Source organism: Pipistrellus kuhlii, unplaced genomic scaffold (genome assembly GCF_014108245.1).
Source record: "Pipistrellus kuhlii isolate mPipKuh1 unplaced genomic scaffold, mPipKuh1.p scaffold_m20_p_3, whole genome shotgun sequence".
NCBI lineage: Eukaryota > Metazoa > Chordata > Mammalia > Chiroptera > Vespertilionidae > Pipistrellus > Pipistrellus kuhlii.
The window spans coordinates 60,767,523-60,794,192 of NW_023425529.1; the positions used below are offsets into that span (position 1 = coordinate 60,767,523).

The 26,670-nt window shown below is 39.3% G+C and overlaps 1 protein-coding gene across 1 annotated transcript in view; it reads left to right on the forward strand.

Moving 5' to 3' along the window:
- Positions 1-10,147: 10,147 nt before the first annotated feature.
- The window catches only part of TRHDE (thyrotropin releasing hormone degrading enzyme), a 370,535-nt gene continuing 354,012 nt past the window's right edge, over positions 10,148-26,670 (forward strand). The window contains exons 1-2 of the mRNA XM_036456184.2: positions 10,148-11,055; positions 22,684-22,957. Of these exons, the coding sequence (XP_036312077.1) occupies positions 10,148-11,055; positions 22,684-22,957 (1,182 nt within the window). The remainder of the gene's footprint in view (positions 11,056-22,683; positions 22,958-26,670) is intronic.

Consider the following 26,670-nt stretch of genomic DNA (forward strand, 5'->3'; position numbering starts at 1 on the left):
GGAGTGCCAGGCGGAGTTGGACTGCTGGTGTCAGCCCAATCCCTGCAGGCTAAGCCCAGGGACCCCACCAGTGCACGAATCTGTGCACCAGGCCTCTAGTATTATATAATGTTGCTAAGACTTGATTAATTGCACATCCTAGAAGGTATAGCTCCTGCTCTGGACATTTAAAGGAAAGCTAGTATAGAACTCTGAACATTAAACAGAGGACTACTAGAGGTAAGTCTCATAGAAACAAAGAAATCGTCCTATGATCATGGTTTTAGAATGACATATTCGAATGACTATCACATCGGCAGTTTAATTAAGACTATTGTGGCAAGCACTGAATATGGAGGAGTGGCACAGAGAACTAAGTGTGTACTTCATGACCTGGCAGGTTAGCCTAGTGATAAATAAAACACTATTTTTTTTTCTATATTCAGACCATATAGAAATATATAGTGTGTGTATGGAAAATAATAAAATACCTAATAAATAATAATGCCAGAATAAACTATGCATTTTGGGTACTCACAAATATAACCTTACTTTTGCCCCACCCTGTATATACCTCTCTCATCTATTTATATCTATCTCTATATCTTTATATATAAGTATAGAAAATACTTATGTATAAATAAGTATTACATATCCAAATAAGACATAATGGTCACAGAAAGTATCTGTAAACATTAATGTTAACTTGTGGACATACATTGATTTTAAACACATCCTTACTTTAAATAGCTTTGATTTTCTGTCCAGAAGACAAAAGAGAACATTAATTGCTATCACTTACTAAGTTTACCTAGTTGAATGTTAGCGCCTCTAAAGAACGAGTCAATACTCATTACTTTTCCATATTGGAAGATTAAAAGAATAAATGACCCTTTGAAACTAAAACTGAAATTCTCAGAAATGTCAAGAAAATATTTTGCTCAGTTTCACTTTAATAGGAACTGAATAGAGATCATAAAAGCCTTTTGACATTAAAATGAAAGGTTGTTGGTATATGAGACCCACTTAAAAAGGATCTGCTTAATTTGTGACAGAGTAGATATAAAATGTATTTTGCTGCTTTCAAACTTGATTTAGAAACCCCACATATTTAACATGAATATAATCAAAATGAGGAGAGGCAAAATACCTGGAGTTATGCTGTGTGGTGGGGGAAGGTACCACTTACTCTAATACAGTAAAACCCCTGTATTAAAACAGCACAGCATGTCCCAGGAATCTTTTGGATAGCAATACACAGCAGCTTATATATTAAGCTTTATTTAGCTAAAACCAAAGGAAGACACACCTTTATTAGTAAAGCTGAAGTTGAAGCATGATCAGAAAAATCATGTTTCACAATCCCAGATAAGAAAGTCCTTTCCCTATTTTTTTTTTTTTTTTTTTTTTTTTGGGGGGGGCAGGGATTGGGGTAGGGTGGTGGTGGTAGTTAAATTCTAACAACAGGATACAAAGGTTAACCAGGTCAAGGTTAAGTGGAGGACTTCCTAAGGCACCTTTTAATTTGCCCTCGTACCAAATCCATAGGAAAACATGTCAGAATGTCATGGAGAAATTAAAACCTCAAAGGGTACAAAATTAACAGCTAAAACTCATTTTTGAATTGGAAAGCACAATATACTACTTTCAGAGAAAACCCATAAGACTTGCTCATGTTAAAAATGCTTAGAGAGTTAAATGTTAAGGTTTTTACAGCCTTACTGCTAGTATTGGGCTGCTTTGGTTCTATAATAAGATTTTTGCAAGCCTACAAGAACACTTAGCATGCTTTTTGTTGTTGTTTGTGTGCTTCCAGCCTAGATAACTGATAGCTGATGACACTCAGGTTATAGGTTAAATCTGAGACCTTATTGCACATCCAGGGAAAATTACTTTTTGCATAACACATGGTACAATCTTCAACTCCTAAAAGGACAGAAGGAGTTCAGATATGGACATTTACATACACTCTCAGAGAGAACAGATTATAGGTGATTTTTCACTTGCTCTGAAATAACTCCATAAAGGCATTTCAAAATTTACTTCTCCATTATACCACAAAAACGCTTTGCAATAAATCCTCACATACTCGGGTGTTTCTAAGAGGATAAACTATTCTTTCTTGTTGTTGTTGTTGTTTGGCTATTTAAAAGATTATTATAGCATCTCTAATATATGGAGAATATTAGGGAATGTATAACTCGTTTCCTGTGTGTCTTCAATCAGAGATGTTTCAACATACTGTACTCAGTTTCCCTCATTCCTTTATAACTGCAGCATAATTAAAATAAACTAAGGTAACTCAATGTAAATTCAATCTGATGTAAGAAGGAAGCTGCACATAAGACCAAATCAGATACAAAAGCGTTTTCTAAAATAGGATTAAGCAGCGTTTCAAATCACCTACAATCAATTCTCATGGGACACTGTTGTAGAAATGATACCGACTTAAGAAAACATTTTTCTTATGGAAAAATAATAAGTCAGAGCTTGTCACTTATGTTATCCAAGACAAGTTTGGTGCTTACCCTGTAAATGAACATTGATTTCTGTGTAGACTCCAATATTTCCAATCTCTGAGAAACTGTTCTGGTGTCCGGAATATCCAATTGCAGAGTTACGGCAAATATCTTTTAGTGAAGTGGTTGCTTCCCTGAGAAAACAAAGAAATTGCTTCACATATGAGTTTTACCAGACTATTTTCTAAGACTAGTTTTAATGCAGCAGAAGAAAAGAGAACAAAAAATAAAACCCAAACCTCAAAACCTTATCCTATATTCATTGTTACTGGCTAACCCACAAGGTGGCACTAAAGAGAAAAGTGACAAAAGCAAAGATCACAGGCAACTTTTATATCAAATCAACCTATTTTGAGAATTAACCCTATTTCAGGACATGACCATCCACATTTTAACATGCTAATAAACTCAAGACATTTATATGCAGGTTCATTGCTTTTTTCCTACAGAGTTTTTTAGATTAAAAAGGTTTCAGTCAAATAGCTGGTTATTGTCAAATGTTAGTCGTTTGAATATTTCTGTCTAATAGTTCTTTTGTAGGAAAATTTTTCTTTCCGGACAGACTCCTAACCATTATATGTTATACAGTATGACTAATTCTTTTTTATGTTTTGTAGAGTTCCAAGAACTTAATGCTTTTAATGTAAGTGTAAAAAACAAAACAAAAAACCTCTATTTAACATCATACTTGTAGTATAATGATACTTATAAACTTTTAATATCTATAATGACAAATAGCTTTTTAAACCACCAATAAGAAGGCATTTTAGCCAAAGACTGTTTGAATTCCAAGAATAATTTCTATACGTATTTCCAAATACCCATTTCACCTACCTCTCAGGGTACCTGATGAGTACTTCCTAGATGTGAATGGGGAAATGTTCTTAGAAAAATCATATATAGAGAAAGAAAAAACGGTATGGCATAGCGATTTTGGCATAGCGTTGGCATAAAATCCTGAAAGTAAAGAGTCACAAATGATCCTTAATAGCTTCAAGTGGTAGAAGGCATTGGGTCTTATTTAGCAGACATTTCTGATTATGAGCAAGAAGGTATAGATCACTAAGAGTCTATTCTTCATTTTACAACTAAGATATGTGTTATGCATAAACAGTCCTATAACTTTAAAGGAAATATTATAATTTTCTTAGTTTAGAAGTAGGAATTCAATGAGTTAAAAACCAATGCAATTTTTAGTTTTACTATTATTGTGTACTTAGTTTAGAAGTAGGAATTCAATGAGTTAAAAACCAATGCAATTTTTAGTTTTACTATTATTGTGTACTTATATATATAGCTTGCAAAATATTATTGTGTACTTATATATATAGCTTGCAAAATATTTTCTAACAAAATATGTTGTTTCTCCTTCTGAAATGACTGTGTTTTTTACTAGAATGCTGACTCAGAAAATCTATATAATATGTAAAATTAAAAAACCACTCTAGATCAAAATCAACCCTCAAACACTCATATTCAGGTATATAACCTCAAAATTATTGAGATTTTTAATATCTAAAAGAGAAAAACTTTACCATATCTCTCTTAATATCTTCATCAACCCGTTTACAATGATCATTTGCTACTCAAACTTGAGAAAGCATTGTAATTACCTCATTTAAAGAGCTGTAGTGATCAATATTTATATATCTGTCTCTCTATAGGTTTTAAGATAAATGTGTCTTATTATTAAATGGAAGAAGAGTGAATAATTTTATAACTTTATATGATTATACACTTATATACATGTGCGTGTGTATCTTTGTAATGGATGCTTTTCATGGTTTGAAAGAGGTGTCGCCACTTTCATTTTGAGTTGTCAAATAAACCCGGGTCAAGGATATATTTCTTAATGTATTCAAGAGGTAAGATTTCTAAGGCATATAAACTGCTTGTTCCACGGTATGAATATAAGCTATAGTAAACTCTTTCAATTACTTAGTTCTCAATCCAGGATGTATAACACTTTCCTTTTTAATGTGTCAGTACTTTGTAAAATTGTAACTATTTTTTCTGCTTGGGATCATATTACATTTTCTCTATACATTTCATTTAACAAATACCCCCATCGCACTCATCATATGCCAGGCACAATGCGGGTGGAGACCACAGCTGTTGTGTTCAATGCTATAGCCTTAGCACTCTACCTAGCACTGACTTCATAAATTATGCAGCACATATCAATTATGCAATGGGAGAGTTGACATCTAGCTTACCTTTTAGGAAGTAGTATGGCATAATGGTTAAATGTACAGGTGATGAAGTAATTCTAGGTTGGAATTCCAGTTCTGCAAATCATTTAATTTTTCTGAGTCTCAGTTTCGACATGTCTCAAATGAGATAAACAACAGCATTGACCTCATGAGGTTATTTTCATGATTAAACCAATATATTCTACAGTGCCTAGCCAAATACCTGATGAGAGGTAATCCCTTGAAAAAACTTTGCTATTATTATTATTATTATTAATTCCTTTTGCCACATTTATTTAGAAACATAGATTTGAACAATTAAATTAGTGGTAAAAATCATATTGGTACAGTTAGTAGTATTTCCATTTCTTGAGCACTGTTCAAATGGACTAGTTCAACAGAAATACCTCCAGTAAGTTACCCAATTTCTCTTCTGCTTGTAGAATTTAGAGTATATCATGTTTGCAAGTTTCATACATAAACTGCAAACATTTCTATGCTACATTCTTTGCCTTTTTATGGACCTTTTGTACTGAGATCATAAACCAAAGCACAGTGAACACGGAAGAGTTCTAACCTAGTGTTAGAACCCCACACAATAATACGATTTTCCTGAGATCCTAATTCTCTCCGCCCTGGATATAACTAATGGTAGAATTGGGAATGACCCTGTGGATATTTGGTTATCCTTCTCCTTATATGTGCCATCAAATACTCCTTTTATGCTATAAGACTGGTTCTGTTTTGGTGTAAGATTAATGAGGAGACTTTCCTAGGATTAGTAGTAAGTAGTTTTTAATAGGTTAGAAAGTGTTTTCCTTTCAATGTTTACCTATTTTTATGTGAGAAAAAAATATAATTAAATTTAGATATAATTCTATTCAGGTTAATCTTCTAAATACACAAAAGTCAGAAGATAGTTAAATCAAGGTGTTAATTATAGTTGGCAAACCACAGACATCATGAAGTCTTAATGCTGGTTAATTTTAAACACTTGTCCACTTGAGGAATGTTCTATCTAGAATATCCTATCTAGAAGGGTATTTCTCATCTGAAGCTCATCAACAATGTTGACAGATGCTGTGGTCAAATGGTATGACATTTTGAAGTTATGCAATATACAAACAAGTCAAGTCTGCAATGATATGAGTTCCTTAAAGGAAAAAAGCAGTGCAAGTGTGAGCAACCAAAGGGTAAAGACTCTGAAGCCAGCACATTCACTGAAGGTAGTTCAAATAAAATTACATCCAATGATCACAACCTTACATTTCAAACTGCTGTTTTATTGTTGCCACATGGCGGTGGCAGCTCCACCTTAGCTGGTAAACAGAGACTCCGCCATTCAGCCATTCTCAGTATTGGTCTCCAGTGGTGTGAGGTCTCTAGGAACATATCCTCTCCTAAAAGATATCAGTCCTGTCCTCACCGCCTCAGCAGCAGGGGTTGTTTCCCCCATATGCTTTTTTCCAGAACAGCATATTTTTAGAAAGTCTCTTCACACAAGAAACATAGTTTTTAATTACTTTGTTTGCTTCTCAATGAAGAAGATTAATTAAAAATCCCCTGAGAGCATAATGAGACTAGTGTATAAGAGTTGGAATTTCTTTCAGAAAGTTTGAGGACTGGAAGACACTTCTGAGGATACCTCATCTAACTCCTATGATACAGTTTCTATAACGACACACCAAGAAACGGAATCTAAGTAACCAGGTTAGGATAATGTAGGGGAGTGAGGGCAGATGGGACTTAGTTCTTTCTCCTGAGCCAAGAGGCCTCTGATACAGAGCACTCATTGCACTTGAAGGGGCTGAGTATACAAGGACACTTAAGTGTGCCTCTACATATAAACCAGCGTGAAAAGAAAAAAAGCAAAAAAGCAGTCCAAGTGTGAGCAATCAAAGGGTAAAGACTCCGAAGCCAGCTCACTCACTGAAGGTAGTTAGTTCATTTTGATTATTTACTGGGCCCAAGTGTAGGTTTAATTCAAATCATTTCTGTTTGGCCTTATGTGTATTAAGCACTCAAACTATTTTAACTTTTACAAACCCCCAAATCATACATGACTATAAAATGCTTTAAAGACATTGATTAGCTTAAGGAAATAATCATAAAATTCTCCTAACAATAAATGTGTTTCTGAGAGAAGCATCAGTCCACTACAGGGCTCTAGTGTTGGCAAAGTCAAAACTATCTCAGATTCAGTGATCTACAACCCTGAAGGCAACTTTTTCCTAGGAGCATTAGTGAATCATTGCTTTAATATTTTTGTTAGGTACACAATCTGAAATTTTTTTTTCTTTGTTAGAGTGTAGAATGGGCATCCTCTAGAAAATATGATTTTACCAAAGTGCTTGCTTCTCAAGGGAAGGGTGTTATATACTTTCAGAAATTAAAAAAAAAAAAAAAGAAAAAGGAAAAGGAAAACTCACTGGGATCCTTTTGTAACATCAACTTGAGAGAAAAAAAATATTTATGCACTTGACTTTGATATTAAGTTCACTGGATATAGATGCAGTTTAGGGGAACCCATGTTTTAATAAGTTGTGTCCACTTTGTGCTAATAAGCTTGTGTCCACTCTACTTGGATCTCAAAGATAACCCATCCACTAATGTAATACAATCAGTAGAAACTTTATTAATTGGAAAATATAGTCTTTAATTCAGAGATACTTGAGAACTGTATTTAATAATTTCAAAAACACATAGCTCATTGATAAAAACCAAGAAGACGATAAAAAGTCTGAATCTTTTCTTGATTAAAAGCATTTTAGAGAAAGGTCTTAAATATTGCTTAGTGGGTAAGCTCTTCATGTAAACTGTGGTTCTTAGACTTCTGGGGATTCCTGTAATAATCCAAACGAACTGGACTGCAGATCAATAATCCAGAACCGCCAGACTCATACTCTGAGCTCAGAGAAGTCTAGTAACCTGCTAAGAGTCACACAGTGCTTTATGCCTGCCTGTAATGTATTTCCTGATTCTGTAAAGAAAAGCAACAACAAAACTAGTGAACCCCAACTCCTCAACTCTTAAAATGCACACAACCAGATACATATGGACAAGAGCACAGAGATTTAAAAACAGAACAGAAAAAAGTAACTTGAACAGAATGTGGCATTTCCCTTGGTCTGTTGCTAACGGCCCACATACAACATGCTTTTAAAAAAACCACCCTAGCTCTTCCTTTCATCATCATTTAAAAATGCTTCAAATGGACATTGAGAATGGATGGCAATGGGGCTGTGTCCCACCTGGGGATAAATGGAAATGAGCTGTATGGATCAGGGCTACATTTTCAGTGGTTGTCCTGCTAAAGGTGATGTGTATTTGGTCTCTTCTTTCTGGTCATGCTTTAAAGACAAACACAATGTTTTAATTAAGTATTTTCAGGACTCCAAAGCAAGTAACATTAAACATTCCTTTTCGCAAAAAATAAAAATAAAAAATGTGATTTTTAAAATCCCTTCAGGATTTGAAGATATGAAGAAATATAAAAAGAATTACTTCTTTCTCTTCTAAGGATTGGATAACTCATATACTCATGTACACTCTACATAGAATTTAAAACTTCTCTACACTTAGACAAGGGTCCATATCCAGCCAATGGTCTGTTTTGATGCTCCTAATGCCAATAAACAATTTCTACTGGTAACTATTTGGAAAGAGTTTGAACAATTTTCACGACAACACTAAAAACAGCAAAAAAGTAACTGGCTAGTTGAAGTGAAAAACTGACCAATCATGCAATATGTGTTCACTATTCCAGTCAGTCTAAATGGGGCTCATCTTCCCAGTTTTTCTCAGCCTCAAGTTTTTAGTCCTGTATGTTAAACTGAAGGCATTGTATTTTAATCATGCCCCCAATCTAAAAATATAAATTATTCGTGTGTGTGTGTGTGTGTGTGTGTGTGTGTGTGTGTGTATCTTTTCTTTAGCCTTTATTTCTGGAGGATTCTAACAGTTCATCGCTAATCCTTCTTTTAATACTGCACACCTGGACACATCACACTGCATAATACACGCAGTTGGGCTTTGGAGAATTTATTTGACTTTACATACAATCCTCCCAATCCTCAGGCGGGCTAAGATGTGAAATCTGACGCCGCCAAGTCTCCCCAGCAGGGTCTGCCTTTGCTCTCGGTGTTAATAGCCTAAGGCTTCCAGGATTCCTCCGGGGAGACGCGGCGAGGCTGAGCCAGGAAGAGGGGTGACTGCGGGGCTTGTTGCGCTGAAGATTTACAATGTACTTCTTGCGGGCGGCTCAGCAACCCCCTCTGTGGCTGTGGGTGTCTAGTGTGACTGAGAGGAGAAAAGCTCTCTAATCTCCCAGTGCCTGCCTCAGCCTCTCCGCCGCTCCCCTCTCTCCCGCCTCCCCTGCCTCCTCGCGCTCCCTCGCTCTCTCCTTTGCCTTTTTCTCCGGGAGTTTCAGTCCCTGAATGCAGCCCGAGTAGCCTGGGGGATCCAGACCCGGAGCCTGTGCACACGCACACACACACGGGCACACACATGCACACGCACTCCACACACACACACACACACACACACGCACTCGGGCTCTCCCCACGGGGATAACGAGGACACCCTGGGCGTCATCTACCTGAAGGGGATGGCCCGGCCGGGCACTTCTTGCTCACTTGTGTCCTCCGGCGCTCGGAGCAACATCGCAAAGAGGGAGGCTCGCTGTCCGGTCTGCACCCTCTCGCCGCTGGCCGCCGACGCCGCTTAAAGTGTCCGGGGAGAGGAGAAGGCTCTTCCAGGACAGATTCCCGGCGCAGCTCGGCGGCCCTGGGACTGCACCCGGCTGCTTCACCCCAGTCGCTCGCTTCCTCCCTGGCTATCCTCTCCTTCCTGGCTGCGGGGTGCATGGCTCGGGCGCCTAGTCGTCTTCTGCTGCCGCCGCTGCTGCTGCTGCTGCTGCTGCCGCCGCCTCTGCTGCTGCGAGCACAGCCCACCCCGAGGACGGAGCGCCGCCGCCGGAGCGGGGAGAGAAAGCGGAAGCCCTAACTTCCCTCTCCGCGGCTCGCGGTCCTCTCCAGCCACAAGGACCCGCAGGAAGGCGCCGCGGAACCGGGCGATCGCTCGGCGCAGGGGAGGGCCGGCCGGGAGCCGGGGGCGCTCCGGGGCGGGGGCGCCCCGCGCTCCCGGAGAAGTAGCGGCGCCTCGGGACGGAGAGACGCTTTCCAAGTTGGGCGCGTCCCAGAGCTCGCCACCCCGGGGCCCGGCCCCCGGTGCCGGGGGGAGAGAGGCGGGGCTGTGATGGGGGGCGCGGAGGGTGCTGTCGCCTGCGGCTAGAGTCCGTCTTCAAAGCGCCCGGGCCGGCAGCCTCCCCAGGGTCCCGCCGGCGACGCGCCCTCCAGCCGCCTGCGCTCGCTCTCTGATGCCCGCGCCGCCGGCGCTGGCCCGGGCGGCCCCGCGGGGGGTGCCGGAGGGGGCGGGGGCGGGGGAGGAGGCGGTGTGATGGCCCTGGACGGCGAGCGGGGGGAGCAAGAGGAGGAGAAGAAAAAGAAGAAGAAGAAAAAGAAGAGGAAGAAGAAGAAGGAGGAGGAGGAGGAGGGGGCCGAGAAGAGCCGCTCACCCTTCGCGGCGGCCGCTATGGGGGAGAACGACGCGGCGCTCCGGCCCGGCGGCAGGGGGCTCTCGGACCCGTGGGCGGACTCGGTGGGGGTGCGACCCCGCACCACCGAGCGCCACATCACGGTGCACAAGCGGCTCGTGCTGGCCTTCGCCGTGTCCATCGTGGCGCTGCTGGCGGTCACGATGCTCGCGGTGCTGCTCAGCCTGCGCTTCGACGGGTGCGGGGCCAGCGCGGACGGCGGCCCCGCCGGCTTCCCGCCGCGCGGCGGGGGCAACGGGAGCCTCCCGGGCTCTGCCCGGCGCACCCCCCCGGCCGGCGGGGACTCCTCGCCCGCCTCCGGGGAGACCACCCCGGGGACGCCGTCCGCCCAGCCGCCGGCGCCGTCGGAGGAGGAGCAGGAGGAGCCTGGGCAGCCCTGGACGCAGCTGCGCCTGTCAGGCCACCTCAAGCCGCTGCACTACAACCTGATGCTTACCGCCTTCATGGAGAACTTCACCTTCGCCGGCGAGGTCAACGTGGAGATCGCGTGCCGGAACGCCACCCGCTACGTGGTGCTGCACGCCTCCCGCGTGGCCGTGGAGAGGGTGCAGGTGGCCGAGGACCGCGCGGCCGGGGCCGTGCCGGTGGCCGGCTTCTTCCTCTACCCGCAGACCCAGGTGCTGGTGGTGGTGCTCAACCGGAGCCTGGACGCGCAGAGGAACTACAACCTGAAGATCATCTACAGCGCCCTGATCGAGAACGAGCTGCTGGGCTTCTTCCGCAGCTCCTACGTGCTGCACGGGGAGCGAAGGTAGGAGGGAGGCGGCGCCGCCACCGCCCCACCTGGCCGCTCTGCGACCCCCCGGACCCCCGCACTGGCGTCCCATACCCGGGAAGGGGAGCGAAGGGTGGGGGGGAGAAGGCAGGGTGGGGTAGGCTGACCCCCCAGAACCCTCGGGGTCCCCCAGATGCCACCGGAGCTCTCCCTGTGGCCAGCTCCACAAACTCACCAGTGGGGGAACCAGGAATGCTAAGCCCTCCTCTAGTCTGGATCTCCCTCCCCAGCCAGCCAGCGCTCAGCTATTTTTTTTTTTTTATTAAGAGTAGTGTGTAATCTGAACGATGCCAGGATAATGTCAAAAGTCTGCCAAGTTACCGTCGAGGAAATATAAGTTAGCGACTCAAGGCCAGGGCTGCTGCTCATGGGGGGTGGGAGGTGGGGGAGATGTCAGCGCAGGAGAGGGCAGGGAAAATCCGCTTCCTTACCCCCAAATGCCCACCTCGCCTATCTGGCAGGCACAGAGCAGAGAATGGGCTTGAGCTGCATAAAGTTTTCTAAAACTGGCAGTTGAGATTTAGAGTGGTTAGAAAGAGCAAGCCTGGGACAGACTGAAGGGGCGGGGCCGGTGAGGAGATCCTCCTGGTGCCTCCAGCTCCAGCCTAAGGCAGTGGCTGCAGGTGTCTGTTCTGGAGTTTCTGACTCCTTTGGTGAGAGGAGGGAAAGCTAGCGGTCAGTCTCAAATGCCTTGCTAGCCAGTGCCTTGATGATGCTTAGATTTGGGCAGTAATCTGGTGTTTGTTTGTTTTTTGTTTTGTTTTTTTTTTTTTTTTTTTGTGTGTGTGTGTGTGTGTGTGTGTGTGTGCATGTGTGTGTGTTTTGAGAGTCTGTGGGTCTTTTCACCCACCTGTTAGAGCTCAGACTTGGGAGCCCAACAGAACAGGGTTCACATCCCAGCTGCAGACCTGAGCAAGTAGATAAACCTGAATCACCAACCCCTGACTAGAGCTTACTGTGTGATGGATAACAGATGGGGAAATGAAGGCACAGAGAACTCACGTGACTTGTCCCATAGCCCACAAAGCAGGGCAGTGTGGCTCCAGGGACCAATATTTTTATTTTTAATTTGGGGATGATGATAATGAGACCATCCTCAGGATTGATGCAGGTGTCCAAAAGCTAATAGATTGAAAATCACTTGACCCTATACCTGGCATTTAGAGTATTCATTGTAAATGTTAACTATTATGAGTGTCCATGGTAGTAACTCTTCAAACGTATTGCTGAGTGAATCAAAAAGTTATTCTTGCTTTTTGCCCTAATCCATTGCATTAAAAATAACTGATTAACTAAACGACTGTAGGACGTATGAACAACAAAAAGTGAGATTGGCAACCTTAAAAGTAGAGGTGGGTTGGATATCAGTAATGATGCCATTGGCAGAGCCTCCTTTGTTCTCAAGTCATTCCCCCAACTGCACAAAACTGGGCTCCGAGCAGCCAGGGTGTCAGAGGGCAGCAGGCTTGTCAGGGGAGAGCCGGGACTTGAACTTGGGTTTTCTGATCCCTGGGGTTAGGGCTCATGTTGTCTGAAAACTCTCAACAATTATTGTATTAGAGGCTGGGGAAATGTTAGTGGGTTAGGGGAGAACACAAATGCTTTATTATTTATAAAGTACTATGAAGTAACATCCAATGCTTTAGTAGTTGTATGATAGTTAAAATCTATAAGTGAATGTATAAATTATTCATTCTCCCAAGATCAGATGTGGACAGTTTAAATCCCCTTCCACCACTTCCTCCAACACATTCGAAGGCATACAGAGTAAACCCATGATCATATCAAATGTGGGGTAAAGGCAGAGAAGGCAAATGCACATGTTAGGTTTAGAAACAAACTTGTATCAAAATATCAATAGCGGGAGTTACATATCATTTCTGATCAATCTGTGGTGAAGTAAGTACTTCAACAAATCCTGTTTGTTTTATTTTTGAGCCATGCCAAAATGTGTTTGGTGGAACTGAGCTTGTTTTGGTCAGTGCTTTCAAATTAACAGAACTCTTCAAAAAGGCCAAATGTTTCTGCTTGACCCTAACTGATTTCTTGTACCCATGGTGGATATTTGTATTCAAACTCTCTTCTTAAGGCTTCTCCGAAGATGCAAAGTTTAGTTCATATGTGGTTATGAACTTGGTTGAAAGTTTAGTTCATATGTGGTTAAACTCTGCATCCCAATAGAAATGCTGAATTCCATGTTTTTGGAGATCCCATCATGGTTTTATTTCTAAACAGCATCTCAGAGAAACTCTTGTTTCCCCCCCCCTTTTTTTCCTCCTTGTTATGATAATTTCTTGGATGTTGATAACTGGAGTTGATAAGGCAAAAGAAATGGAATAAACTATTTCACAATCATCTCAACATTATATATATTAACATTTACCTTTGGTTGTTGTCATTACTAGAGAAACTGGAGCATTTTTAAACATGCCATTATCAGGAACTCAGCCAGGGTTGAACTTTTATCGGTGATGTTTTCATCCCCAAAATGCAATGTAAATTGACATTTTAAAACCCCCTTTCCAAAGGACACCGATGCAGACTCAGACTTTTCATTTGATTAATGATTAAATTCCTGGGTCTTTAGTAAGTCATCATTTTTGCCAATTTAATTATCAGATAATTTCTGCAATGAAAATAAATACTTAATCTGCCGATGAAGGGTCATGTTAAGCAACTTGAAATATTTAAAGAGTAATACTATAATCCAGTCCCCTTAGCCTGTGTGGAAACAACTCCTCAATTTCCCAATCTGATTTTTCAACTCCTTGCTCAGAAGTCTGAGAGAAGGAAAATTAGATTGCACCATGTGCTGTGTACCTTTGAGCTCTGAAAGGCTTTGGAGGGGACCTGTCCTGTCCTACAGGGAAGACTTCCCTTTCCTGGCTCCCATACCGCCTGGAGAAAGGTTGGAAGACATGTTGCCCATCGAGGCCCAAAGTTTCTCTACTTCAGCGTTTTTCAACCGCTGTTCCGCGAGATGTTGCCTGGTGTGCCGTAGGTGCAGACAAGACAAGAATTTTATAATTTTTCACTATTTTGTTTACTTAATATTTCATAATAAAGTAATTATAAAATACTTTCTTTGTGTTTATTTGATTCCTATTCAAGAGAATTACTTTATATAGAGTCAATATAGGCACAGAGTTAAATTTTTTAACATTTTCTAATGGTGGTGTGCCTCGTGATTTTTTTCATGAAACAAGTGTGCCTTTGCCCAAAAAAGGTTGAAAAACACTGCTCTACTTGAGGCAAATCTTCTCTTTTCTGTTGGCCGTTTGGCTAAAGGGAAAGTGTATCACTTGTTGAATATTGAAAATAAATAAATAAATTCTCCGAAGTTTGAAATGTTTACACACAGCAGTAAATTATCTCCATTAGGCAGAATACACAGTCACTTTTTCCTCAAGTGCATGTGTACCAGGCAGATAAAAAGGTTGTGTATTTATGCCATAGAATTCTGTAGTAGAATATACTTGCTCAGAATTAGGTAAAATGTTCATTTACCTGAAGTAATTGCCGCTTTTGGGTAGCCAGATGGTGAGCATACCCATGTTCAAAGTTGGGTACCTTAATTTAGATCCAGATGGTCTGATTGAAAGAGGAGATTTACCAAAGTAAATGAACATTTTATTCACTTTCAGAAGGGAGACTGTTTTTCTTTGACAAATCTTTGATTGGGTCTATAACATGCCACAGTGCCAGAAGACAGAATAAAAATAGGCCTTTTTCTATCAAGAATTATTTAGAGAGAAACTGTGATCTCCAAGTAAAATGGGAAAATATCACTGCAGTTCTCTAAAAGGATTGCAAAAAAAAACCACCCCAAAACAAAAAACCCGAAACACACCTTTGTGGAGAGCACAGAAGTTTTTATAGGTAGGCATTTGATCTTTTTGTTGTATTAATATATTAATATATAGTTTCATGCCTTATCCTTTTTTTAAAATGAATTAATTAGTAATCATGATATTTAAATTAAAGGAAAAAAACTACCACATTGCTTTTATGTTGAAAGAAACTTCATTTCTCCCAGTCCCTGTGGTAAGGAAGTAGCTTTACATGAACAAGTTGCTATATGTAGCTTTTTGCCCCCTACAGAAGGCTCTGAATTAAAAATTCTGTGAGAACTTTTTTTATATGATTCCTTAATGGACTTAGCTCATTGTTTTCCTGTCAGGCACACATAACCATATGGCCAACTTGAGTCCAATGCTGCTGAATTTTGGTCTCAATTCAAAATGCCACCACTAATCTAAATCTAAAAAATATTTTTTTAAAAAAGCTTTGGCTATTTCATGAATCAGTCAGGGAGGAAAATCCACATAATGGTGTTTGCCTTGCTGTGTATTTTTCATGGTGCCATCTGATTTGATCACCCTGGAGAGCAAGAAAGTATATAGTTTCTCTAAAAGAGTTAAATTAGTTCACCCATATTTTTATTTATTCAAAGCAACTCCAAACAGGGCCTATTTGCTCTGGATCTCTATAAAGCAAAGGCGGACCTGTGACTGGCCTCCCTGTATTTGTTGTTCTGTACAACATGTTTATTTCCTTAAGCCAAAGTTCGCTGCTGAGTCTGCGGATGGGCTTGAGACAACAGTACCAGGTGTCAGTGTAGGTTTGCCAGAGGTGGTGACATTTGGTTGATAAGATTACAAGGCTCAGACTCATTTAAGCATGACTTGAAAGCATGATATAGAAAGGGTGAGGAAGAAATAATTTACCTTTAATGCATATGTGTTTTGTAGTCTGTAAGGAAGGGCATTCCTCCGTCACCCCATATCCACCCCCCAGCCACCAGCGGTCGTCGTCATCATCGTTGTCAGTGTTGTTCTTTCCATTTCTTTGCATGTTCTTTACATCCTCTCAGATTTGCAATAGTGGCTGGGTTCCTCCAGATTTTCAAAGTCCCATGCAACCCCGTTTTCTGCCACTAGAGAGTGGATGCTTTCTCCAGTAGAAAGAATTTTACTGCGTAGAATTTGGGAGAATATAAAAATGAAAAATACTCTCTGCTTTTCTCAAGTTTCTGGGACAATATGAAATGATTCATAAACAGGCAAAGCTAGATGGTGGTGGCTGGGCTGTGAGGGTGGAAGAAGACTGGCAAGATTGGGTGGGGCTGAATCTGGGTGAAGGGCCCCAGGCACACCTCCTGAGCTCCTGCCTGCAGGCGCACCCTCCTGCCTCTGGGTGCTGAGAGCCCCGGGGTGAAGGAGCTCAGGCACTGGTTGTGCAGAGACGGGCTAATCCACTCCTCCTGGGGAGGCCATGTGTTGACTTGCAGGGTGAAGGTTTATTTTAATTATTGAGATCTTTGCTCAAAAAAAAAAAATAAATATATATATATATATATATATATATATATATATATATATAAATAAAAATCAGAGGATGAACAAAAAATGGCATTTTAAAATGACTGCTGCTGGTTACTTCTTATCCCTTTTAACCATATGTTCTAGCCACTGGGGTTGGTTTGCTGGATGGAAACGTGTGTGCGTGTTTAGTGTGCTTAGGGACTCTGGAACCAGACTGCCTGGGTTCATGTTCAGACTCTGCCACTAATTGACTCTGTGACCGAGTTTCCTAATTGTTCTGGGTCTGGTGTCCACATCTGGAAAGTGGGGATGATGATAGCCCCTTTCATAGGGTTATTGTGAGGATTACAGGAGTTAAGAATTAAGGCATTGAGGACAGGTTGGGCAATTGGAAAGCACTTTGGTGGGTATTAATAGTTTATGATTCTAAGGCTGGAGAGCTACTACTTGGGTTGGCCTGAGGTCAGGTAGGGCCAATGTATTGCCTCGGAGTTCCCCCCGAGGAGCAAGATGGTGGTGAAATGGTCGCCGTGGACATTCCTTCCACTGCTGTTTGTTATGCCATCTTAGCAGAGCTCAAAACACAGGAGAGGAAGGAACGGAGCTCTTTCACCATGAGGAGGAGAGCGAAGAGAAAGGCTGTGGCATTTCACAGCTGGATAGATCTCCTGCTTGGTTCAGACACTGAGAGGTGGAGAGGGTTGAGGGAGCAGGGGAGGGTGTGGGGGACAAAAGGGAAGCACATTCTGGGATGATGGCACTGCTCTCTGCCAGCAGTGAGAACAGCAGAAACCAGCAGTGGGAGGGCCGGGGATGCTCCCCTTGTCACTGGTCGCCAGGACAGCAGACAGAAGCATCCCTGGTACCAAGGAAAAGACACATCAGTCATTTGATATTGTTCCTAAGACTTTATTGGCATTCTGACAGTAGCAGTACTTTATAATCCTTACACCAGGCTTTGCCTCTTTCCAATATCAAACAAATGAGTCTCAGATACCAGCTTATTTGTTCTTATGAAAACCTAATATTATGGCTCAGGACAATAATGTTATGTATTCATAATACTCTTCATCAGTGGTGATCAAACACTCAACATTCATTTTGATAAGAGTATTTAGTACATAAATAGGAAAACAATTATGAATGTTATGCTCTGTTTTTATAACACGATTATTCACACATGCTCCACTTCCTACATACATATTGCTGGCATTATTGCATTATGTTTTTAGTTTACTAGAATGGTTATTTAAAAAAATAGACTCCACGCTTGCTTATAGCACTGAATATTCAGCAGGAGTACTTTTCTTCTGAAATGGCAGAGGTTTAATGACTCATTGAAGTACATAAAAACACACAGTCTAACCAACATGCTTTTTGACTTAAAATGTCTTCTCATTGAGCAATAATTTGCATTTTGATTAACAACCTTAACTTTAAATGGGGCATGTGTAACTTCCACATGACCTTGTAACTGAGCCCATTTTACTATAAACAGTTGAATAGTAACTAGTTTGCCATTAGAACTTTTCTTTAGATCTTGGGAGTTTTTTTTTATTACCAATATTAAAGTATGACAATGCAAGGCAATTTGCAATCTCAACAGAAGCAAGTTCAAAGACTGTTTTCTCACTGCGCTGTGTGTGTGGGATGCGTAGAATGGCCAAAACGGAAACCTCTGAAATACGCCACACCATTTGTGAGGTTCTCTTGGCTTTGGTGGGTTCCACAGTGAAAAGTCATGAATCAATTTTTAATACGAATAGTGCTATGCAAATGTTTGTTGTCTCTGCATATTTTAACTTTATAAGAAGGCAAACTGAAAATCATTGGAACAGAAATGGTTTTGTATCACATACTGTAATTTCTTGGCAATATCAACCAACATTAATGCATTACTTCTGCTGAATCTTATCATAATGACCTGACACAAGTAGATTGCCTGGTGAACTTCCGCAGAAATAAGAAGAAATCAATTCTTTATATCCTTCAGAGGCAACACAGAGCTTTAAGCTCTCCTTAGCTCAACCAAAATGTCAAATAGGCAAGTTGTTAAGAAATCAAGTAATTTATTTTGGGTAGAAGAGAATTAAAATGCAGGTTTGTTATCCATATTTTTCTAGTTATGCTAAAGTGACATCCTTGGAATGACACTTTCAGGATGTCACTTTTGCAAGCGGAATTTTTTTTTATGGTCATAGAGGGATTCATTAAAAGATTAAAAAATGATTTTGTTTAAAAAAGTAAGAGAAAAAAACAACAGATAACAAAATACTTTCCCCCATTAACTTCTGCCCCCTGCTGTTTTATTTTACTTTTTGTTGTATTTACACAGGTATTTCATATCTGTTTGATATATTAAAAGGTTTTCTATTTTTAATGATATTTTCGTATTTCTTCTACCTGGTGTCCCGCTACCTATTACCTCAGACTCACTTAAATTTATTTAAATCCCAACTCATTATTTTTTACCCCAAATCACCTTCTCTAGAGCCCTCTTTGATGTTTTTAATGCCAGTTAGCAGAAAAAAAAAGTCTTATTTCCACCAACTGAAGACAACTGTAAAATATATGCAGTGATGACTAGATTATATTTTGAAACCCAGCAGTCACTGTTGGGCACTGAGCCTGAAATCAGACCTCCTTGTTAGAAAGGAGAGTATCAGGGGTGAGAGAGGTGTTAGAGATGGACTGGCAATACTGAGATCTGATAAACCCAGAAGCTGTAAGAGAGCAGACAGGGCACAAACTCAGTATGTGAGTCAAAGTTGTTTTAAAGGCTTATTTTAGTGCTGCCCAGTCAACTTGTTCACTTCTCCATTGTCTTTGACCCTTAAAATACTACCTGGACTCCAAGACCAATTCTTATATTTCCTTTAGTTCTTCAGGCTGGTAGTTCTCAATTGGGTCCGTTTTGTCCCCCAAGGGAAATTTGCAAGGTCAGGAGACATTTTGGTTGTCACAACTGGGAAGAGGTGGTACCTCTGGCATCTAGTGGTAGAGGCCAGGGATATTGTTGCTGAGCATCCTACAGTGCATAGTTCAGCCGCAGACAAGGAATATCACCAACCCACACTGTAGTGATGCTGACATTGAAAAACCTTGCTGTAGAGAGGAATGTAATTTCTTCCTATATTTCTCTTCTTTGTCATGGCCTATTTAGGTGTATATCTTATTTATTTTATTTAGAGAGTAAACTCCTTGAGGGAAGAAAGCAAAGGTATTTCTACTCAATATGAAACACTCAACAAATGAGAGGAACATGCATTATAGAACTTATAGGGAAAAAGCTACCTAGTGGTAGTGTAAGTAACCTCGTCAAATTCCTGGAATTTTTATGTTTAAGTTTTGTTCAGTTATAGTATCTCAGTCTTGGAAAAGCCTTACATGTAATCTAGCCCTACTGTTCTTTTTTACCAAGGGACTTCTTTTTGATTTTCTAAATACTGAATTGAAATTCAATTGCAATCATCCTTAGGTGTCAGACTGTGAAATTGGTATTTTCTCATTTAGATGCTATCAGTGTATATTTTGGCCCTCTGTGTATAGATATATATATATACTGTATGTATGAATTCATTAAGAATATTAATTGCAGAAAAAAATCACTAAATGATTTCTTCAGTTCCTTTCAACTCTGAGAATCAGTTATTTACATTGCTAGCTTTACTAACACATTTACTTACTATGTAAGGAAAAAATGTAATTCTTTTGTATAAATATTTGGTTTATTAATTTCCCATTAGCCCAAAGGTATTTAGAATTTCTATATCTAATAAATTCCTACCCATTAATTACTTAGTGCTAAAGACACCTTTGACTTTTATATAATGACTAATACATTCTAATTGCAACCACTCTGTTGAACTCTTATAGAACCTTCCCCATAGTATTATTAGTATTGGAATATATAAATATAGATATTCTTTTCAATTAGTTTGCAAAGAACTTAAGGGCAAAGTGGTTATATCTTTAAAAAAAAATTCTACCATGTACCTAATAATGAAGGGCAGACAATATCTAATTGTGCAATAACTGGAATTGGAGTTCTCAGATACTTTAAAAGAGAACACTTTTTTCATATATAAATTCTCATAAATATTTTTTAAGTAGCCTCAGTAGAGAAATATCAAGCTTGGTGGACATTTTAATTAATAATATTGAAAGATAAGGCTCAAGAACATTATATAAGACAAAAATATGTGATGAGAAAATTGTAAATGGATACATTTTAACTAAAAGGTACTGATATTTAAGCAAAAATCATACTGTTATCAGTAAAAATAATAGGAAAAATATTACCATGACTGGAAAATTTGGAGAGAACTTTTATTACCAACAGTTGAATCAAAACATTGTTTACAAATTATGGCTAAAGATTAATTTTACTGTTTTTGAAATATAATTACCTTTTATTCAAATATAGAAAAAGTAAATTGTAGACCTGGTTTTGCACTAATTGCCTGTGTAACTCTGGACAAATCACTTAATCCTACTGGAACTACTTTTTCATTTTAGAAATTCATGAGAGTTGGACAGTTTGTTTCTAAGATTGCTTCCAACTTTAACCTTATATTTTTCTGAAGATTTATAGTTAAAACTTGTTTTCCATATATTGTCTCATTTTATCGTCTCCATAGTTTTGTAAGGAAGTCCTAGAAAACATTATTGTTTTCCTTCTGTTAATGAAAAAATAGGCTCAGGCAGTTAAGTGATTTATCCAAGCCTGGTATGTATCAGTCTAGTACTGTTTCCAAGATAACTATCAAAAACTCTTTCTCTGAAAGTCACTATACAATTAATCTTAAAAATGTATTATTTTTTTCCCTACGTCAAAACTAAGCTTCAGAGAGGAAGGCTCTCAATGATAAATGTAAGCTTTATCATTTAAAAATGGCCTAAACATTTACAACTCCTGGTTTGAGCCAAGGATAGCCAATAAGATTCAACACACACATCAACACCTATTGATTGGTGGTAGCTGCCTGAAGTGCTGTGCTGAGAATTTTGAGGCTAAGTTCAGGCTCAGTAGGAAAGTGTGCCATGTGAGGGAAGAGATAGCAGAATTACTGAAGGGGGAAAGAGCTTTTTAAAGAAATAACTTTAGAACTCAGTAATGTTTTACAAAGGGTCTAATATTGACTTGCGTTATGTTAAGTTTTGCAGCTCGTATTGTTAAAAAAGTGTAATGAACTCTTGTCATGAATGTTTTTATAAATAATGACCTTTTTAAGTTAAGAGTATCCTTTTAAAAGTCCTTAATATGAGTATTTTCATTTGTAACCCTAAACTGTGAAAAAAATAAGTTATTTCTAGTTAGCATTTTAATAAGCAGTTTTGCAGCTTGATCTGAAAATTTGAGGGCGTTACATATATTTTGTATGTACACATTGACAAGTTTATTATACAGATATTTATTATATTATTATTGTAATATAAAAATATATGTTATGAGTAGTAAAAAGCAATGGTGACTACATTACTCAATGTAAACATATGTTACAACACTCTAAGAAAGGTTGAAGACATTGTCAATCAGTGGCTGCCATTTTTTGTCTGGCTGCTGTTTATTAACTGCCTACTGGGTGCTATCCATCTATTCACCACGATAGGTGCTTCACATGCTCTTTTTTCCCACCCTAAGCTTTATAAAAGCTTTTTTTTTTTTTTTTTGAGTTAAGCAAGATTATTTTATTTTAAGCAACGAACAACTACACTTTAGGGAAATTTAGTAATTGTACAGGATGATATGGCTAGGAATGTTGTAGAGCCAGAATTCAGACCAAGTTCTGTCAGAATTCAAAGTCCATGTTCTTACTAAAATCAGGTCATGATGAAATTTGAGAATACAGATGTTTCCCAGTGATGGTCTGTGTTCTATACATACGTAATGACAACTTCTGGATTTTAATTTCACTGACTTTAAGTGTTGTTCAGCTTTAGGGAGGAAAGGGAGGCATGCCAGACAAGAGGATTATTATTTTCCAGTGTTTACCAATGTGATGCCAATGAGTTGTTTTTTTTTCTGTATAGTGTTTTGTCTAATAGGCACTGCTCTGGATTGAGAATTTACTTTAATTGAGACAGAAACTTCCCCAAAGAAATTTTATTGTTGAGGAAATATATGTATTGTGCTTTTATGCTATATATGAACTTAAGTTTGGTTCAGAAAAGGAAAGTACCTTGGAGTTTGGCATTAATATGTTATCAACAGAAGCATGTAAAGTGATCATAACTGAAGCCATGAATGTAATAGGGAATGTCAATTTCTGTTTTTCAGATTCCTTGGTGTTACTCAGTTTTCGCCTACACACGCCAGAAAAGCATTTCCTTGTTTTGATGAGCCCATCTACAAGGCAACTTTTAAAATCAGCATCAAGCATCAAGCAACCTACTTATCTTTATCCAACATGCCAGTGGAAACCTCCGTGTTCGAGGAAGATGGATGGGTGACGGATCACTTTTCACAGACCCCTCTCATGTCCACATATTACCTAGCCTGGGCTATTTGCAACTTCACATACAGAGAAACTATCACCAAGAGTGGGGTTGTAGTAAGTATTTTAAACTTAATGATGTTTTTGGATTATATACACTCTGTAAAGTAATCTGGTTTCTGGATTAACAATGAATTAATTATTCCTATCCTCCTCACATTTTATAGCTGAATTCTTTTCCTAACCCTTGGGAGAAAAATTACCTTCCAGGCTTCAAAGAGTCAGAGAGGAATGTCTCTTCTACACCCAGATCTGTTATTCCTTCACCTTCCCCAAGGCGCCCCCCCCCCCCCCCCCCCCATTATCCCTGTCCCTCTTTATCTCCTGAGAATCTCTGGAATAGCTGTTGTTTGTTTGGGAAATATTTATATGATTGGGAAATCTGCTTCATTTTATTGTGAAACATTTCAAATATACAGAAAATGTGGAGAATAACATAATACACTCTATATACCTACTAGCCAGGCCTATAGAATCTAAATATTTTACCATCTTTGCTTCACTCTAATTAATTTTTGAAGAAGTGAAACATATTGGATAGAGCTCTGTATTGAAGCTCTTCGTGCACCCTGCCTGATCTCACGCTTTGCCTTCTTCCTTAGAGACAATCACTCTCCTGAACTGGCATCCTGCCATTGCCATGTATCTTATTTTGTAATTATTAAGTATGTATAGATCCATTTACAATACACATCATGCTTTAAAATTTCATATAAGTGGTTTTATATTATAGATTGCATTCTGCAACTTATTTTCATTTCATTTTTCTGTTTGCTTAAAGTTATGGTTTTGTGGTTTATCTGAATAGAATGGTTGAGTGAATACATCAAAATTTGTCATCTTCCTATAGATGAGCATTTTTATTTTTCTGATTTTCAGTGAATTAACAGCAATGCTTCAGTGAACATTTTTGTACATATATGTTCTGCCAATATGCTAGAATTTCTGTACAGTGAAGAGCTTCTTTTAGCCCATCACACCCAAATGTATAAAAAATATGTTCTTAGGGAAAGGTAGTAATAGGAAGCCTGGAGAATTATTGTTTGCATTAAATTTATAATAAGAATCAATTGGACTCTCTAGGACAGCTACTGTTTGCAACACCATAGTGTTCTAGTCACTGCACCCTACTGCATTTAATTAGTGAGGCTAGGTCAGCCATGCTAAGTTAGCAATTTCCTCCTATTTCAATGGATTACACAATAAATATGCATTTATTTTAAGTTTCATGCCAATCCTAAAACAAGGTATTATGATCCCATTTTTCCAAATGAGTAAATCGAGGCTTAAAGAGGTTAAGTACTTTCCCAGGGTTGGTTACAAAGTAAGCAAGTGGTGGAGCTGTAAGTCAAACCTCTGTTGGTCTGATTTAACATTTTAGGCTTTTCTGTCGTGTGTCCTAGGGGCTCTGTCTCATCACTTCACTTGTGTGTCTATAATGGAACCCAGGCAATGATTCTCCCATCCAGAGGCCATCAGATTCAGTGTTGCTTGAACATAACAAAATAAGTGAATAGAAATCTATATTCTTATTCTGTAGGAAGTTCATAGGTCTATAATAACCTAAATTTTGAAATATAGGCTTGGCTAAATAAATGTTTCTCACTGTTACTTTCAATTTAAAGCACTGTGGAGCTTGTTTTAAAATATAAAATCTGCCTGCATACAAAATTCACGCCATTATTGAAAATTCTATATATAAATGCATCTATATAATCATTAAAATAACATCCTAAATGCTGGCTGCAGAGGAGTGGATGGCATTTTACTTTTTGGGACTTATACTCATTTGGTAAGTTGAATTCCTCTGATGTTTGTAATGTCTGAATATTTCGAGGCTGTACACATTGGACCATACACAGAAAAGGAACACCAAGACATCTTGTTTCCTTTTAACGTCTTTGGATGATGATTGATTTGCCTTTGGTGAGCTAGCAGCATAGAGTACAATGGAAATGTTTTGTTTTGGTTTTCCCCAAGTATGTTTTCTTAAAAGTGTTCTCAGCCCTTCGCAGTTATGCTTGCTGTTAAGTGATCCATGTTCAAATGACCCAGACACACTCTAATTATTTAGACATGACTCTGTATTAGTGTTAGGAATCTAAGTAATTGGTAAACATTTAAAAAGTCCCCCTTAACCATTTTTATACAGGAAAGATAAAACATGCTACTAGAAAACATTGAAAGGTCAATTGAAGTAAACTTTTGGATTGTATAATCTACAAACACTGAGAAGTGTAGAAAGGAAAACAAAATTGCCATTGGGAGCCCTTATTTATCAACTGTGGAAATATGTTTTAAAGCCCGGATCTCTTTTTCTGTCACTCTTTGGAAATCCAATCTATTTTCTTTCCACTGCTTTTCCTCTTTATTACTGGGAGCCCATGGGAATGACATTACTCAACTCTTAACAGCTAGAAGAAGTAGAAGTTTAGTTCTAAAGTCTTGGAAGTGGGGAGGTTATGTGAAGTCCAGGAGTTCATTTTGGATTGGAAGCTGAGGCAGGTTCCTTCAGGATAGGAGAGAAGAACTTGAGTGGCATCTTAATACATAACTTAATTGTAGCAGTGTCTCAAGTGTGCATATTTGAAGCATCATCATTATTTGTTTATCAAGCTATCTACACTCTGCAAGGCATGATTCCGAGTAATTAGAAAGATAAAAAACAGTCTAAGATCTCTCTGGTACAGAGATTGCAAACGCAGCTTTCAGTTTGAATCTAAGCCTGCAGACGGGTTTTGTTTACCCGTCCCTAACATGGATTAACATTTTTATCACTAGTTGACAAAATTTAGAAATTGGGAAATTTTACATAAAATTAATTTTTGACTTTTCTTAAAAAAATGAGAAGGTCACAAGCCCTTTTTGAACTTATGCTTTTTGGACTTATACTCATTTGATAAGTTGAATTCCTCTGATGTTTGTAATGTCTGAATATTTCGAGGCTGTACACATTGGACCTTACACAGAAAAGGAACACCAAGATATCTCATTTCCTTTTACGTCTTTGGAAGATGATGGTTGACTTGCCTTGGGTCAGCTAGCAGCATAGAGTACAATGGAAATATTTTTTTTCCCAAGTATGTGGCAATATTTGCTCATTCATTTATTTCTTCAAAAGATATGTATTGACTGAGTGTCAGGTATTGTTCTAGGCTCTGCTGATATGGCAGGGAACACAGGAGACAGGGTTTCTCCTCTCAAGAAACTTACATCCTAATGAGGAGACAGTGACACTAAACAAATTAATGTGTCATATGTCAGGTGGTGATATATGCATGTGGAAGGTGAGTGTGGCTGACCTATGTACATGGGGCATTTACTTCCCAGTGTAACTTAGCCATGAACACTTTTGTGCTCTTGCATCTAGTCCACTTCACTAGTGTATATTACCTGCTTTCATTCTGTAGACATATGGATTTCAAACCTCTGACAAAGGACATAATTCAAAAGGGTAAACAAGGAAAGTGCATTGGAAAAGCAATGAATTTACCAATTGTGAATTAATTAGTGTTACTAGCACTCAATAACTGTCAAAGCTATAGGAAATAAGTTAAAGGCAGTTTTGAAGATGGAGAACTTGCTAAGGGTTAAGTCTAGGTATGTGTGTCCTGAAGATCCTGGAGATAGGACTGAGCATGTCCCTGAATGATGATTTGGTCTCAGAAGAAGAAGCTGAATGTGAGCATATAATCCTCTGCAGGGGAAGTATTAATAAGAAAAGGCAAAGAGATAGGTATATCTTTGGGAAATAATGTAGTTTTATGGAT